The following is a 12,847-nucleotide window of genomic DNA, read 5'->3' as shown; positions in this document are numbered from 1 at the left end:
TTGTTATTATTCGCAGTATCCGCCACACCTGCGTGTTTCAGTTTGACATGTCCTCTGGTGAAGGCAGATGTTCCCACTGCTGCAGCACGTTTATTTATTTTGTCTTGACGGATCTTAAAGCAGCACAGGCAGAGATTCAGACCAGATGACCTCTGATTACATGCACCTTTATAACGTGCTGTGTCCCTTTTTATTATTAAATGCATTAAAGCATGTGTGTTTTAAGATTAATACTCTCCTTAAATCACGTCTGCCGGCTGAAATGATTTGTGGTTTGTTCCCTGTAAGATTTCATCTGGAGGAGTTTAAAGTTTAATCGTGTCAGTGATCTTTAAAGGTGCACTATGTCGTTTTAGAAAAGACATTCAGAAACTCAGAAAGGTGATAATTACAATATTGATAAAACTCAGAAATATGTATTATTTCCATAACTGAATAAACAAGCTGTTCTCACAGGTAAATAAGGTAAAGGTGGCAGGGTCCGCCACGTATAAACAAAGTAAAACAGTATACATTGTGTTGTCCTGTAAGGTCAGTTTGTTTATTCAGTCGTGAAAATGAAGAGTTTGATTATTTAGTTTGTTTGAGCGTGAAAATCTCTTCCCCAAAAAAACTGCGTAGTGCTCCTTTAACCTTGTGGCGATGAGCCTGTGATGATCAGACGTGTTGCATACATGTGCTCCAGACTGTGTAATGGCAGGTTTTTCTCCAGAGGTGTTTTGTGCCTCTGCCAGGTATCCTCTAATCACAGCTGTTCTCTCCCCTCAGTCACCGCTGCTGGCACAGAAGAGGCACTTATTTTGCTTTTCAATTGGACGATTGTCTTCAGGCAGCTGCTCTTTCAATGTGGGATACAGTTTTGGTGCTTTCGCCAGGCTGAAATCCTCCAGGGTCAGGACCTCCCTCATGGCAGCCGTGCTCCTCGGGCTGCTGCTCTTTGCGATGCAGTCTCCCCCCATCCCCTCCAGGCCCGTGGCTGACGAGGGACCACCTACGACCCCGACCCAGTCGCCCACCGACAACGGGACTACCGGCCACCCGAACGGGACCCTGCAACAACTCCCTCAGATTATAATCATCGGCGTGAGGAAGGGGGGGACGCGGGCGCTGATCGAGATGCTCAGCCTGCACAGCGCCGTGGCGGCGGCTCAGAACGAGGTGCACTTCTTCGACTGGGAGAGTCACTTTCAGAAGGGCTTGCCTTGGTATCTCAGCCAGATGCCCTACGCCTTCCCCGACCAGCTGACGGTGGAGAAGACGCCGGCCTACTTCACCTCCAGCAAAGTCCCCAAACGCATCCATCAGGTGAACCCTGACATCAAGCTGCTGCTCATCCTCAGAGACCCCACTGAGCGCGTGCTGTCGGACTACACGCAGGTCTTTTACAACCGCCTCCAGAAGCACAAGCGCTACCAGCCCATCGAGTCGGTCCTGGTGAAGGACGGCGAGATCAACCTGGGATACAAGGCGCTCAATCGCAGCCTGTACTATGTTCACATGCAGAACTGGCTGAAATACTTCCCGCTGGAGAGCATCCACGTGGTGGACGGGGACGAGTTGATCAGGGACCCGTTCCCGGAGATGAAAAAGGTGGAGAGGTTCTTGAAGCTGGAACCGCAGATAAACGCTTCAAACTTTTACTTCAATAAAACAAAAGGATTCTACTGTTTGAGAGACCACGGGCGAGAGCGCTGTTTACATGACTCAAAGGGCAGGGCTCACCCTCACGTGGCGCCCGCCATCCTGCAGAAACTCTACCACTTCTTTCACGAACCCAACAAGAAGTTCTTTGAGCTGGTGGGTCGAACATTCAGCTGGAAGTGAACGACGACACAGGGAGTCGCTCGGGGACGATCTCCTCACTAACAGTGTAGATGAAGAGATGACGCTAATGTAAATCTAAAACTAAATCTATTTTTGTACTAGTACGTTTGTTACAGGTTAATGATGGAGCCAAATATCAGGGCAGACTACAGTTCAGGACGTGCTCTGTGAGTGCATGTCCCGTTTTTTCCTCTGCATCGTCAACATTTGCATTTTTACTGTCCCGTCACTGTTGATCCAAGCAGACGACTTTGATAATGACATTCAGACTTTAGACTGTGCCAGTTAATGTGTTACGTACAGATAAGTACCAGGCAGTTTAATATCGTCACACCTTCATGTTATTAACATCCGACTGCATTCAGAGCTCTGAAGGACCGTTTACCTGCTGCTATGATTTTCTCAGTCACTTTCAGAGAGCCGAGCTGAACATGTGTTCCTTTTTCTTTATGTAAGAGTCGGTGATATAAATGCTCCTCTGTGCACATCAAACATTCGCCGATCATCACGGTTGTACTGTAAATAATTTTTTCTCCAAAAAAAAAAGTGAAGAATTAATACCATAATAAAGATGTATTTTTATTTTTAGCATGTCTGATGTTTTTTCTTCCTCGCTTTTTCTATTTTCGTTCATCCATTATGTATCCGTCTGCTGTGCAGTTTGTCTTCAGATCTTTGACAAGCGGAGAGGAGACGGACTCCGCTCACGATGTCCACTTAGTTAACCCTCAAAGACCCAAAGACAGCCACCGACTAATCATTGCCATGTGCTTTAAAAACTCATGTAAAGTGGAGTCTGTCAGCTTTGTCAGTGGAGTCACGTAGGTTCTTCCTCTGGGCCAACGGGCAGCGGTCGTAGATACTATGAAGATACTTTCGTCAGTGTCCTCTGTTATGATTTAATAACCGTCCTGTTTACTCTCTGAACTTTTCTGGACACGTCAGTAAATGATATGTAGGATCACACCTCTGCACCTGCAAAAGGCAGAAACAATGCAAAATGTGAAACTGAGAAAAATGGCTTCAAAGTTTTGTCCAGTCAACTGAGTTAGAAGTAGAAGTTGTGCTCTTATAAGAAATGTATTCTTCATGTCTTTAAAAGTCATGACCAGTTATGACCTGTGGCCTTAAAAATGCAGATTCTTCACTCTGTCTTTGTGTTATCGTCTTGTTTTCTTCCTTATCTTCAAATGTTTAAACAGTCGACAGACGAGTGATTGAGAAACACTCATAAATCCTCCAGTAATATTTTGTGAGGTTTAACACATTAACATGGTTTAATAGATTTTGTGTAGTTGCAACATTTATGTGGACCCATTTTTAGATTTACATGCTCTCATAGTCGCTGTATCAATTAACAGACAGCTGTCACAGACGGCAGTGGCTGCAGTCAAAGCTCAGAAAACTCAAGGCCAAGAGCATTTTTCATCGCTTTTTCTCTGAGATGGATTAGATCTATATACACTAAATATAGATAAGATTGAGAAAATCTGTCAAAAGATAAAACCAGAGGTGGAAAAGTACACAACACATTCTTCACTGAGGTAGAAGTTCAAGTATCTTGTATGAAAAAAGACTCTGGTAAAAGGAGAAGTACTGATTCAACGTCCTCTTTCGAGTGAAAGTCAGAAAGTCCAGGCGCTGAGAGTTTCCCTCAGAAGGACGTTTTACCGGCCACTTCTGGGTAATTCAGTAGAATCAGTAGGATTTGTCCGAGCTGTTCGTAAATGCCCCACAAAGATATCTGATTTCATTCCCAGGATGTCAAAAAGCGACATTTTGGTTTGGTAAAGCGTCGTTAATAATCAGTTTGTGTTAAAATGTAGGGAGTAAATGTGAGAAGTTGTCCCTAAAAATAAATACAAAAATCTCCTTAAGAACAGTAACAAAGTATTTGTTCTTCGTCACTTACCACATCTGGATAAAACAGACATTTAAAAGTCAAAAGTAAAATTTCAGTTGCTGCACTTTGGCTTTGTAAGGCAGACCTGTTCTGTCTTTAATTTTTTACTAAAAAATACTGGGTAATATTATAATAAATGGCTGCATCTTGCTTAGGAAAGGTCGAGTGATGACAAAAATAAAACTACATCCCTTTAATTTAAAAAAAAACCCTAAACTTTCTGTGGTTCTGAATTCACAGTAAAAGAAAAAACACCAGATTATTTTTAAAATTAGCTGGACTGAAACTTCAACTTCTCCTGAATCAAATGGTGTAAGACGACCGATGGTGACTTCTCAAATAAGGGTTGAAAAACAAACATGCGGGAGAGTCAGTCGTCCCAAAACTGTTCTCGGTCTTTGAGAGTTAACAGGCACGAGCTTGTGTTGGTGTACGTCCACCTCTGTGGATCACACCGCTTTCACAATACATCTACACTCATGCACAGGTGGTTTGAAACACTTGACTAGGTGCCGTCTGTCACGTGCACATAAAACAATGGTGCAGTGTTTCCTGTCCTGAATTTCCTGTTTGGTTCACCTCTGTCAGCACAGGGGAGATAACAATGCGTAGTAGTAAAAAAAAACAAAAATAAAACTGTGTTGTGTTTCTGATTTGCGCTCGCCCCCTCCAGCCGTTAATACTTTAACACTTTTGCTTTAATAATCGGGGTGGGCGAGTACGTTTGAGTATCGTGAATTAGGACGAGAGATTTGGGAGTGGGCAGATAGGTAAACTCAAATTCGAGCACAACCCCAACCATGAGAAATCAAAAGAGGAAGTTGTTTATGCCCAAGGGTGTGATCTTCTTACTCTAGTTTTTTAGAGAGGAAAAGGATTATTTATTCAAATCTTATTGCTACTTTGAAAACATCAGCAGCACCGACTCAAAGACATTAAGCTGGTGAAAACCTACAGTAGCTGTTTCATATTTGAATGTGGCCTAGATTTACTCAGGGGCTTACTGGGACTCTGCAGACAGGATGTTAACCTCGGTGCCCCTCAAACGCAAACCCAAGCAGTATTTCTCTTCCTATCTCGCTCAATCTCTTCGCCCTCGGAGAGCAGGAGTACTATTCCCTGATCCGCCTGCAGTGTACATGTGTTTTTCAGAGTGATATCGTTGAGTAAGACTATCAACGTCTATCAGCAGAACCAGTTTGGCTGCAGACGTAAAGACTGTGTGGAGGAGATCTGAGATTATCAGACAGCTGCTTGCGTCATTTCGACGTGTGCAGCGATAACACAGAACCGGCATGTTCGGCTTTTAGTGTTGCTCTGAAGGTGTCGGGTCTCCAGTCGGCCCGTCAGAGCGGTTACGTCTGGAGGAACCTGCAGGAATGCAGTTTTCTTAACTTGAAATCCAGAGTAGAGCAGGCGGTGTCACTGCACTCTGGGTCAGACAGGGACGGATGCAATTTCAAGATGAACCTGTTTTCAATTCAACACCACAGATGGAAACAAAAGGAAGAACAATAAACAAAAAACAACATACTTGGAAATAATTGGCAGCTTGGTGCTAGAAGAAAAGAAAGAGACCGAGTAGATGAGTATAATCTGAGGTATTTGTACATTACTTATTTAGTTTATAATTCCACTTCTATATTATCTTACTTACAAAAATCAAAGTGTAGTTGCTCAAAAATGCAGAACATGCAGTTCCCAGTCGGCTCTGATTGGTCAGCTCATACACGCCCGACCCAGCACAGCTAACAACAACAGAGCAGCTGTACTAATTTAATTCTGTCTTCAATGCGTCCTGCACGTTGGCGTGGATGTTTAAGCAGTACGACCACTAGAGGGCGCCGCTCAGAGTCAAATCGGTCTCACATGAACCTCGTCTTTTCCTCCGCCACCGTTCAGCTCACATTAATTCCCGTCTAATCTCCAGACGTACAGATGTTCCTCCCCATAAAGATCCAACATTTTTAACACTTCTTCCTCTTGTCCTGCGTCGTGTCTTGCTTGAACTGTTGGCTACACTGCTACATCGCTCCGTTACTGGTCCGTTACTGGTCCGTATCTGTAAGCTTTCAGAAAACGTGCAGAAATACGGACGAAACGAGCGCAGCGGACTCCGGGTGATGTCCATTTGAGCATGAATGAGCCTTTAATGGCAACAAAATTGTTATTCTAGAAGAGACGGTTCAGTTTTCCAGCTATGTTTCCAGTACTACCTATGATTGAGTGCTTTTACATTCATATAGTGTTAATTTTACTACATTGTTGGATCTGAGTACTTCTTTTGCCAGCTAGTCAAAGACTTCATCCGGTGCTGGGCAGGTAGTGCACAGTCGGTAATAAGAGCTCTGTTGTTTAAATAGCTGCCTGCCGTGGATTTAAAGAACGCAGATGAAAGAGAGAGTCAGGAGGTAAATCTGTGGATTGTAACCTCGAGCGACGCCTTTCACACTACACATCATCGTCATTTCATCCACTGTTAATATAATAATTATAATAGCTTGAAGAACAAGGGGGGGAAAGGATGCAGTTGAAAGCTGTAGCCCAAGCTGGTGCAGACCGTCCTGCATGTGAAGCTTTTTAAATCGTTAATAAGTCAGTCTCAGTCTGCGCTCAGTGTTCCTGTCTCTCTCTCTCTCTCTTCTAGCTCGCACACCACCCAGCATCAGAGTCGCATCTATTAAGAGTTCATGAACGCCCCATTAGTCTAGTCAGCTGTGCAGCTCTCTAAAGTTTTACAGTCACAGATTTCCCTTAACATCACCTAATTAATCTCAGCCACATAATTAATTTGCCTCCTCGCCCCACATGCAGTAAGAGCGGTAAACCGGGGCTAAAGCCAGGATTAATGGCCTTGGCCTCCTCCCCCTCCTCCCCTCCTCCCTCCACCTCAGCTGTGACACTATTTTCTGTGGAAGTTTCTGGACTAAGTTGGAGCCAGACTGCCTCCCCCACCCCTCTCTACCCGCTGCCAGGCCACACTAGTTGTTCCTGAAGGGCCCTGTTTCCCTTCAAATCACAATCGGCCAATCTTGGGGGTTTTTTTTGTTTTTTTTTTCAAAGGATGATGTGATCCGATGGAGCACGGCCCCTCCTGCAGTCACCGGGGCTGCAGCTCGCTTTAATTGGAATAGATTGTTTGTCCGCTCAATGTGTGAAGCCCAGCAGAAATAACACATGCACCCACTCTCTCCCTTTCCTTTCCTTTCCATACACAAAACGAAGAGAGGGAATGCATGCGCGTACACACATACAGTGTTGTTAGTTTAGCTCTGAGCCACAGAGCGACGCGGTTTCCTGTATAAACGTAAAGCTGCAGATATTTTAACAACCTGATGTTTGAAAGGTCATTTAAAAGCAGTTACCAGTGTTCGGCGTGTATCGCTTAAATCCTCGGGGACTCTTCGAACCACCTGGACGAACAAATATTCTACCTACTGCTGATTTTTAACCTGCTTCTCAAGTTCTTTCCAAACAAAGCCGGTAGCTACAGATTACATGCGTCCTTAAATTTAAAATGTAATCATCAGTAGAAGTGGTGTTTGTTGAGCGTATAGGCTGTGCTGTGATTTTAACCCACGTTTTCCTGAAGCTAACTAAACTGAACGTACAACAGAAATGGGTTAAAAATACATTTTATCATTCAGACAGGTTTTTATTTTATTTAAAGGGTAACGAGAGTTTTTAAGGATTCTGGAAATACTCTCAGATCAGAGGCGAGTTTTGTTAAATGACCCTCTGGACTTCTCAAGAGATCGCAAGTTAATCATTTTTAAGAAACCGGGGCTGACCCGGGTAAATCAATAGTCCTGGTTTGAGATTTGAGGAAGAAAAGGACAATAAAATGGTCGACATACGCTATGAGGATACCGTCTTCTGCATTATTTCTTCACGGTGGTGAAGAGTCTTCTGCGTCCTCACGTGTCTTCTGTCTGCTATGACGGGTCAGCGTCTTGCTCTGCTTATCACAGCACTGTTCACCACACGCTCACTGCCGCTCCAGGTGTCATCCACAGCTGTTGGAGATGAAACACTGACAATAATACACCACATCACATCATTGTACTGCATCTGAAAGGAGCTTTTATTCAGCGTTGACATGCACTCCACTCCGAGATATCGCCGCAGCTTTGTGACACGGGTAACCTTGAAACCGGAACACTCAGGAGATGAAAAAGATTTTCAGAAACCTGAACAGCTTCTGTGCAGCCTTGACACACGCCAGCAATGAATATCTTTCAATCTAAGCAAGACGAGATGTTTCTGTCGATTTAATTCCATTGAAAAGGCAAAGCAGCCAAATGTTTGACTTGAATGTGGCGAGCACCTTCGGTCATGGCTGCTTTTCACCATTAAGAGGTATATCCATGAGAGCATCTGAAGCTTTTGGCTCTGGATAAAGGTGTGTCGGTTAATGAGCAGTTGTCTCTTTATTCGTTGGAATAAACGAGTCACCCAGGTGAACAGCGCACAGTAACTGCCGGCCTCACGTATGCAAACAGTGGCCGCACCTTATCTGACACATAGTGTTTGTGTTAATGCTCTGCTTGTTGAGCTGTGCAGCACTTACAGGGACAATTTTGTGAAATATTAGTAGAGTAGTCGATCGGGGGACACAAATGAACTTTGGACTTCCTGTTTGAGTCGTGCCATGAATCACACACATGATGTTTGTCAATTCAAAAACATAATTTTCCAAGTCAAGACGGTCACAGTTTGTTTTAAAGATAGTAAAATACAATCTAGTAAAACCGCTTGGTGAACTTCATCATCTCACATGTCACCAACAGCAACATGGGGTCACCTCAGCACAAGTGGTAACAAAAGTATTGAAAAAGGTGTTGATAAGTGTTAAACCACCATCAGACTCTGCACATCTCCAGTGGGTTTCTTTGAGCATTTTCTCTGAGTCTGATAGACTCTGAAGAAGCAATTTCTGTTCAGTGTTGAAGCAGGATCCAGGTTCTTCTGGCCCATTTTGTGACCCAGCAGACGCACAGTGTAATGTTCCTGAAACTTGTTCTCTTATTTCTTGGGTTAGAAGGAAAAAAAAAAAAGAGGACACGACCCCACAAACTCTACTACTCGTGTGTAATGATGTATTGTTGTTTTGTAGTAAAGTTTAATCTGTTTCACATTTTTCCACATTCAAGGTTTTTCCGAGATCCGAGGCCGTGTGCCTCCGAGTCCTTGTTCCACTCACTTATCCTTCCGAAATTCAGGACAACCTTTAGCTTAATTAGGCTCTTGAGCGTTTTTGTTGGAAAAGAAAAAACTCTTAAAATAAAAAATACAAATCCCTGAACTGTGCCGTGGAGGATTTCGAGACCCGTCCCGTTTCCTCTGCACGGACACAAAGCGGTATTGGCATTGGATGACGACGTTACAGTGGATAAATTGAATCACTTCAATAAATACAGCAGCAGGTGACTCAAAGTTATGGTTCTCTCTCTCTCGAGCAATCACGCAAATAATCAATTTCCTCAATGCTTATTATATCTATAAGCGTTTCTTCTTTTGCAGCTCGACATCTGAACAAATAAGAGATTAGATCAGGAATGTGGTTTCACCTCTTAGTGAGCTGCTTCTTCAGTCCTGTTTACCCGTTCAGGGCTAATGGAACGTAAATATACATTTCATTAGTGAGCAGGCCGAAGGAGGGAGGGCCTGAGCTCTGCTTTGTGATGTATGTGCACATATTCCTGTCATCCCTTCATCTCAGCCAGGGTCTACATGTGCTGCTGTGTGCAAGCCAGTCATTGCTGTGCTCTGTTATCAGTCATTTCCTGGCATGGTCTCCTCTGGCAGAGGAATAAGCCTGCATGGCCAATGATAACTCCCACTGCTAACAGACACCTCTGCATGGGTGAAGCATGACTGGGCCCGCAGATAGCCCCTAACTCCCCCAGCCCCCATGAGTGTGTGCGCGCAAACGTATGTGTGTGTAAAATGCATGCTGGGTTCACGACTCACTTTGCGTGCACATGCAGCACATGTATGTGTGGGATTGTGTGTGTGTGCGTCCTTGCATAGGGAGCAGCGAACCATATGGATTTTGATACTGAGCAGGATTTTCAAACACTGGGCTCCAGACCCAGATACTCCCCAAAGAGCCAAACCCTAGAATAGCTCTAAATGAGTTCTATTACTGGGAATAGTTTTTTTTTTTTTTTTCTTCTTCCAAACGGTCCCATTCGCCCTTGACGTCATCGCTGAGCTTATTTGGACGCTTCTGATGCTCAAGTTGTTTTGCAGCACTCGTCCGTTTGTAAAAAAACATCCTCCGTCTGTCCCAAAACACAGAAAAACACTGTTTGTTCTCCAGACACGCAAAATAGATATTCTCTCTGTGTTGCTGCATATGGTTCAAATCAAAGCTACACGACACGGAGATCACTCGAGTATCACGTTACAACATGACTGGATCTGTGTGTGTGCATCGTCTTGATTAAAAGTAGAGCTGCTGCGTATTGAAACCATGTGTTGTCGCTGAACTCACTCCTGTTCCAGGTCAATGGAAAGCAAAACACATATTAATGATATTGTAATTAAACTGTGGGTCCTTCTTAAGGGATGTGGATGGAGGGATAGCTGGGGACGGCTCAGCTGCCAGGATAAAATGTTCTGCAAACCACTAATATGTTCAAATGTGTGAGTGTCATTGGCTACGTATCGTATTCACATGTCTTTAAAATGCGTCGTATCATGTTTATCTTACATCCTTATCACCTGACGTTCACATCAGGCGTCGGGAGGGTTGGTGGTGGAATTGGAGGCGACGATGCTGCCAAGCCAGCCACCGCGGACACTGATGTTGTTAATGACCTCAGGACGATTTCCAGCCGTGTTTATCGGACAAAAACAGCCTATTTCTATCAAGACCTCGGGACGTCTCCTGCTGTGTTTGTGGCAACAAAAAAAAAACTGAGAATTTTGACAGGAAGTCAGGACGCCTTCGGCCGTGTTTTTCAGCAACAAATCCAGGTGTTTTTACGGAGACTTCAGGACGATTTCCAGCCGTGTTCACAGCAAGAAAAAGTGGCTATTTGTAATGAGGCGTCAGGATGTATAGAGCTGTGGTTGTGGCGACCGAGAACAGGTATTTAAAACCAAAACAAGATGTTTTCCTGACCCTGACCAGAGCATGAGCACAGCGTTGATAACATTTATTCTGGCGATTGGGTTGCCGGTGATTGCACAGGACAGAAGTTATAGCTTGTGAGTATCAGAGCCTCTGAATGGGACGACTGTTAACGTCTCTCGTTTAAAGTTGATTGAACGACCACAGAGAGGCACAAAACAACAACAAAGGGCCTGTGTGACTTCATGTTTGTTTCTATCTCTTTATGTTCTGCTATGCTGTAAAACCAAATGCCCTTCGGGGGCAAATAAAGTTGAACTCGGAGAAAAGAAACGCAAAATGACTACAAAGAGAGACAAAACGTCCACACGGTGACGCAAAACAACCACAAAACAACCACAAAAGGTCCTCAAGAGGCGGAAAACGACAACACAGAGACATGAGAAGACCACAACATGACTGACATTCATGGTGTCTTTGAAGGGACTGTTTGTCTGTGTCACAGGTCCGTTGTCTCACAATGATGTCAGATAATGTCTATGACTGTTAAAATATTTAAATCTAAACTCATATTTTAACTATTGATAATGTAGAGTTGATTTCTGAATGAAACCAGAGCCTGAAATGTGAATTTTAACACATACTTCTCGAGGGAGTTTACAACTAGTCTGCCTCAGAATGATATTTTATGTCGTTCTGTTTCATATATGTTAGATTTATTCCCACATAAAGTACTTAAACTTATGTTTGAGAGACTGATTTGACTTGATGTGATTCAACATGTCTCTCCTCTGGTAACACTTATCACAGGAGCTCCACTCTTCCAAGTCAAACCACACTGTTTTATATACAGTTGGTCTTTTTTTTCTCGAGCATCTCACAAACGTATCTCATATTCCCAAATGTCAACCCAAGGAAAATAGAAAACAGGTGGTAAGTGTGCTCGCTGCGTAAATACACAATTACATTCAATCAGCGTACCGAGGGAGGGAAATTTCCATCTGCCTCGTGCCAGGTTCTTCAAATAAAGAGAGGAAAATCAATTGGCTGTTTCATGATTGACCAAATCCCTTCACCCACGAGTCCTGAAATCCAATGACCTGCACAGCTGATATATTGCTCCTCACCTGTAGAATAACAATGCAATCTTTTCACTAATTGAAACAAGGCCTTCTCATTCAATGTAGCGTTTTCTGTTTCGCCATGAATTTATTTCTCTTGAGTTTTCTTTCTGACGTTGTGTTTTGTTTTGTAGCTGAGGTAACTGTATTATTTAGACTTGAGGCTCTTTGGTGTGTGTCCAGAGTTTCCTCTTCACACTACAGGGGAGTTTTTCATGTCAGACGAGCTCTTACCTAATGTAAATAGTGAAGGTGGTGCCTGGGTGGAGCGTGCAGGAGGATGAGGACTCATCTGTAATGATGACCGTTTTTGTGTGTGTTGATGTATCTGGATGTTTGTGCAATAACATCGAAAGAGTGGGAAGCAATTTACAGGCAAAGAGAAAGGAGTAAAAAAAAAAAAAATCAGCAGCTCAACATGCAACATCATTACTGTCATCAGCACGCCCACACACTCGCTGTGAATGCTCTACACAATAACCCACTCGGTTCTGTTTACTGTCCGGGCCAAACTATTTGGACATTTGCGTTCACACATTGGTTGGCTTTGTTGGTTCAGCTCTCAAATCTTTAACTTAATCGTAGTAACAGTCCGACCTCTTCACTCATCCTCCGGAGCTGCTTTTTGTTGCATCAGTGTCTCTAGGCTCGTTATGTGGAGCAAGCAGGACGGCTGTCTGCAGGACGTCATTTTTTTCTTGAAATATCGTGGTAAATGTCTTACCGTGGACTTTATTGTGATGATATCGTACTTTGAGTTTTGGTATCGTTACATCTCTAATGTATATTAACTAATCATCTGTTTTATGTAAAAAAAAAATCTGATCTGAAATGTAAACATTCACTTTTGCTATGAAATAACTGTAGAAATAACTGGTTATCAACTTGTGTTCATATGTTTCTGTAATAGTCGTAAGA

At 43.4% G+C, this 12,847-nt stretch overlaps 1 protein-coding gene across 2 annotated transcripts in view; it reads left to right on the top strand.

Annotated features, from left to right (window-relative positions):
* The window catches only part of hs3st1 (heparan sulfate (glucosamine) 3-O-sulfotransferase 1), a 67,565-nt gene extending 65,153 nt beyond the window's left edge, over window positions 1-2,412 (top strand). For both annotated transcript variants that reach the window (XM_084353878.1, XM_084353879.1), the window contains exon 2: window positions 769-2,412. In XM_084353878.1, the coding sequence (XP_084210004.1) occupies window positions 769-1,824 (1,056 nt within the window). In that variant the 3' untranslated portion in view covers window positions 1,825-2,412. The remainder of the gene's footprint in view (window positions 1-768) is intronic.
* Window positions 2,413-12,847: the final 10,435 nt, after the last annotated feature.

Source organism: Pagrus pagrus, assembly GCF_965226575.1.
Source record: "Pagrus pagrus genome assembly, chromosome: 5".
NCBI lineage: Eukaryota > Metazoa > Chordata > Actinopteri > Spariformes > Sparidae > Pagrus > Pagrus pagrus.
Note: the sequence above shows the minus strand (reverse complement) of the source record. Positions and strands in the feature narration are given on the sequence as shown.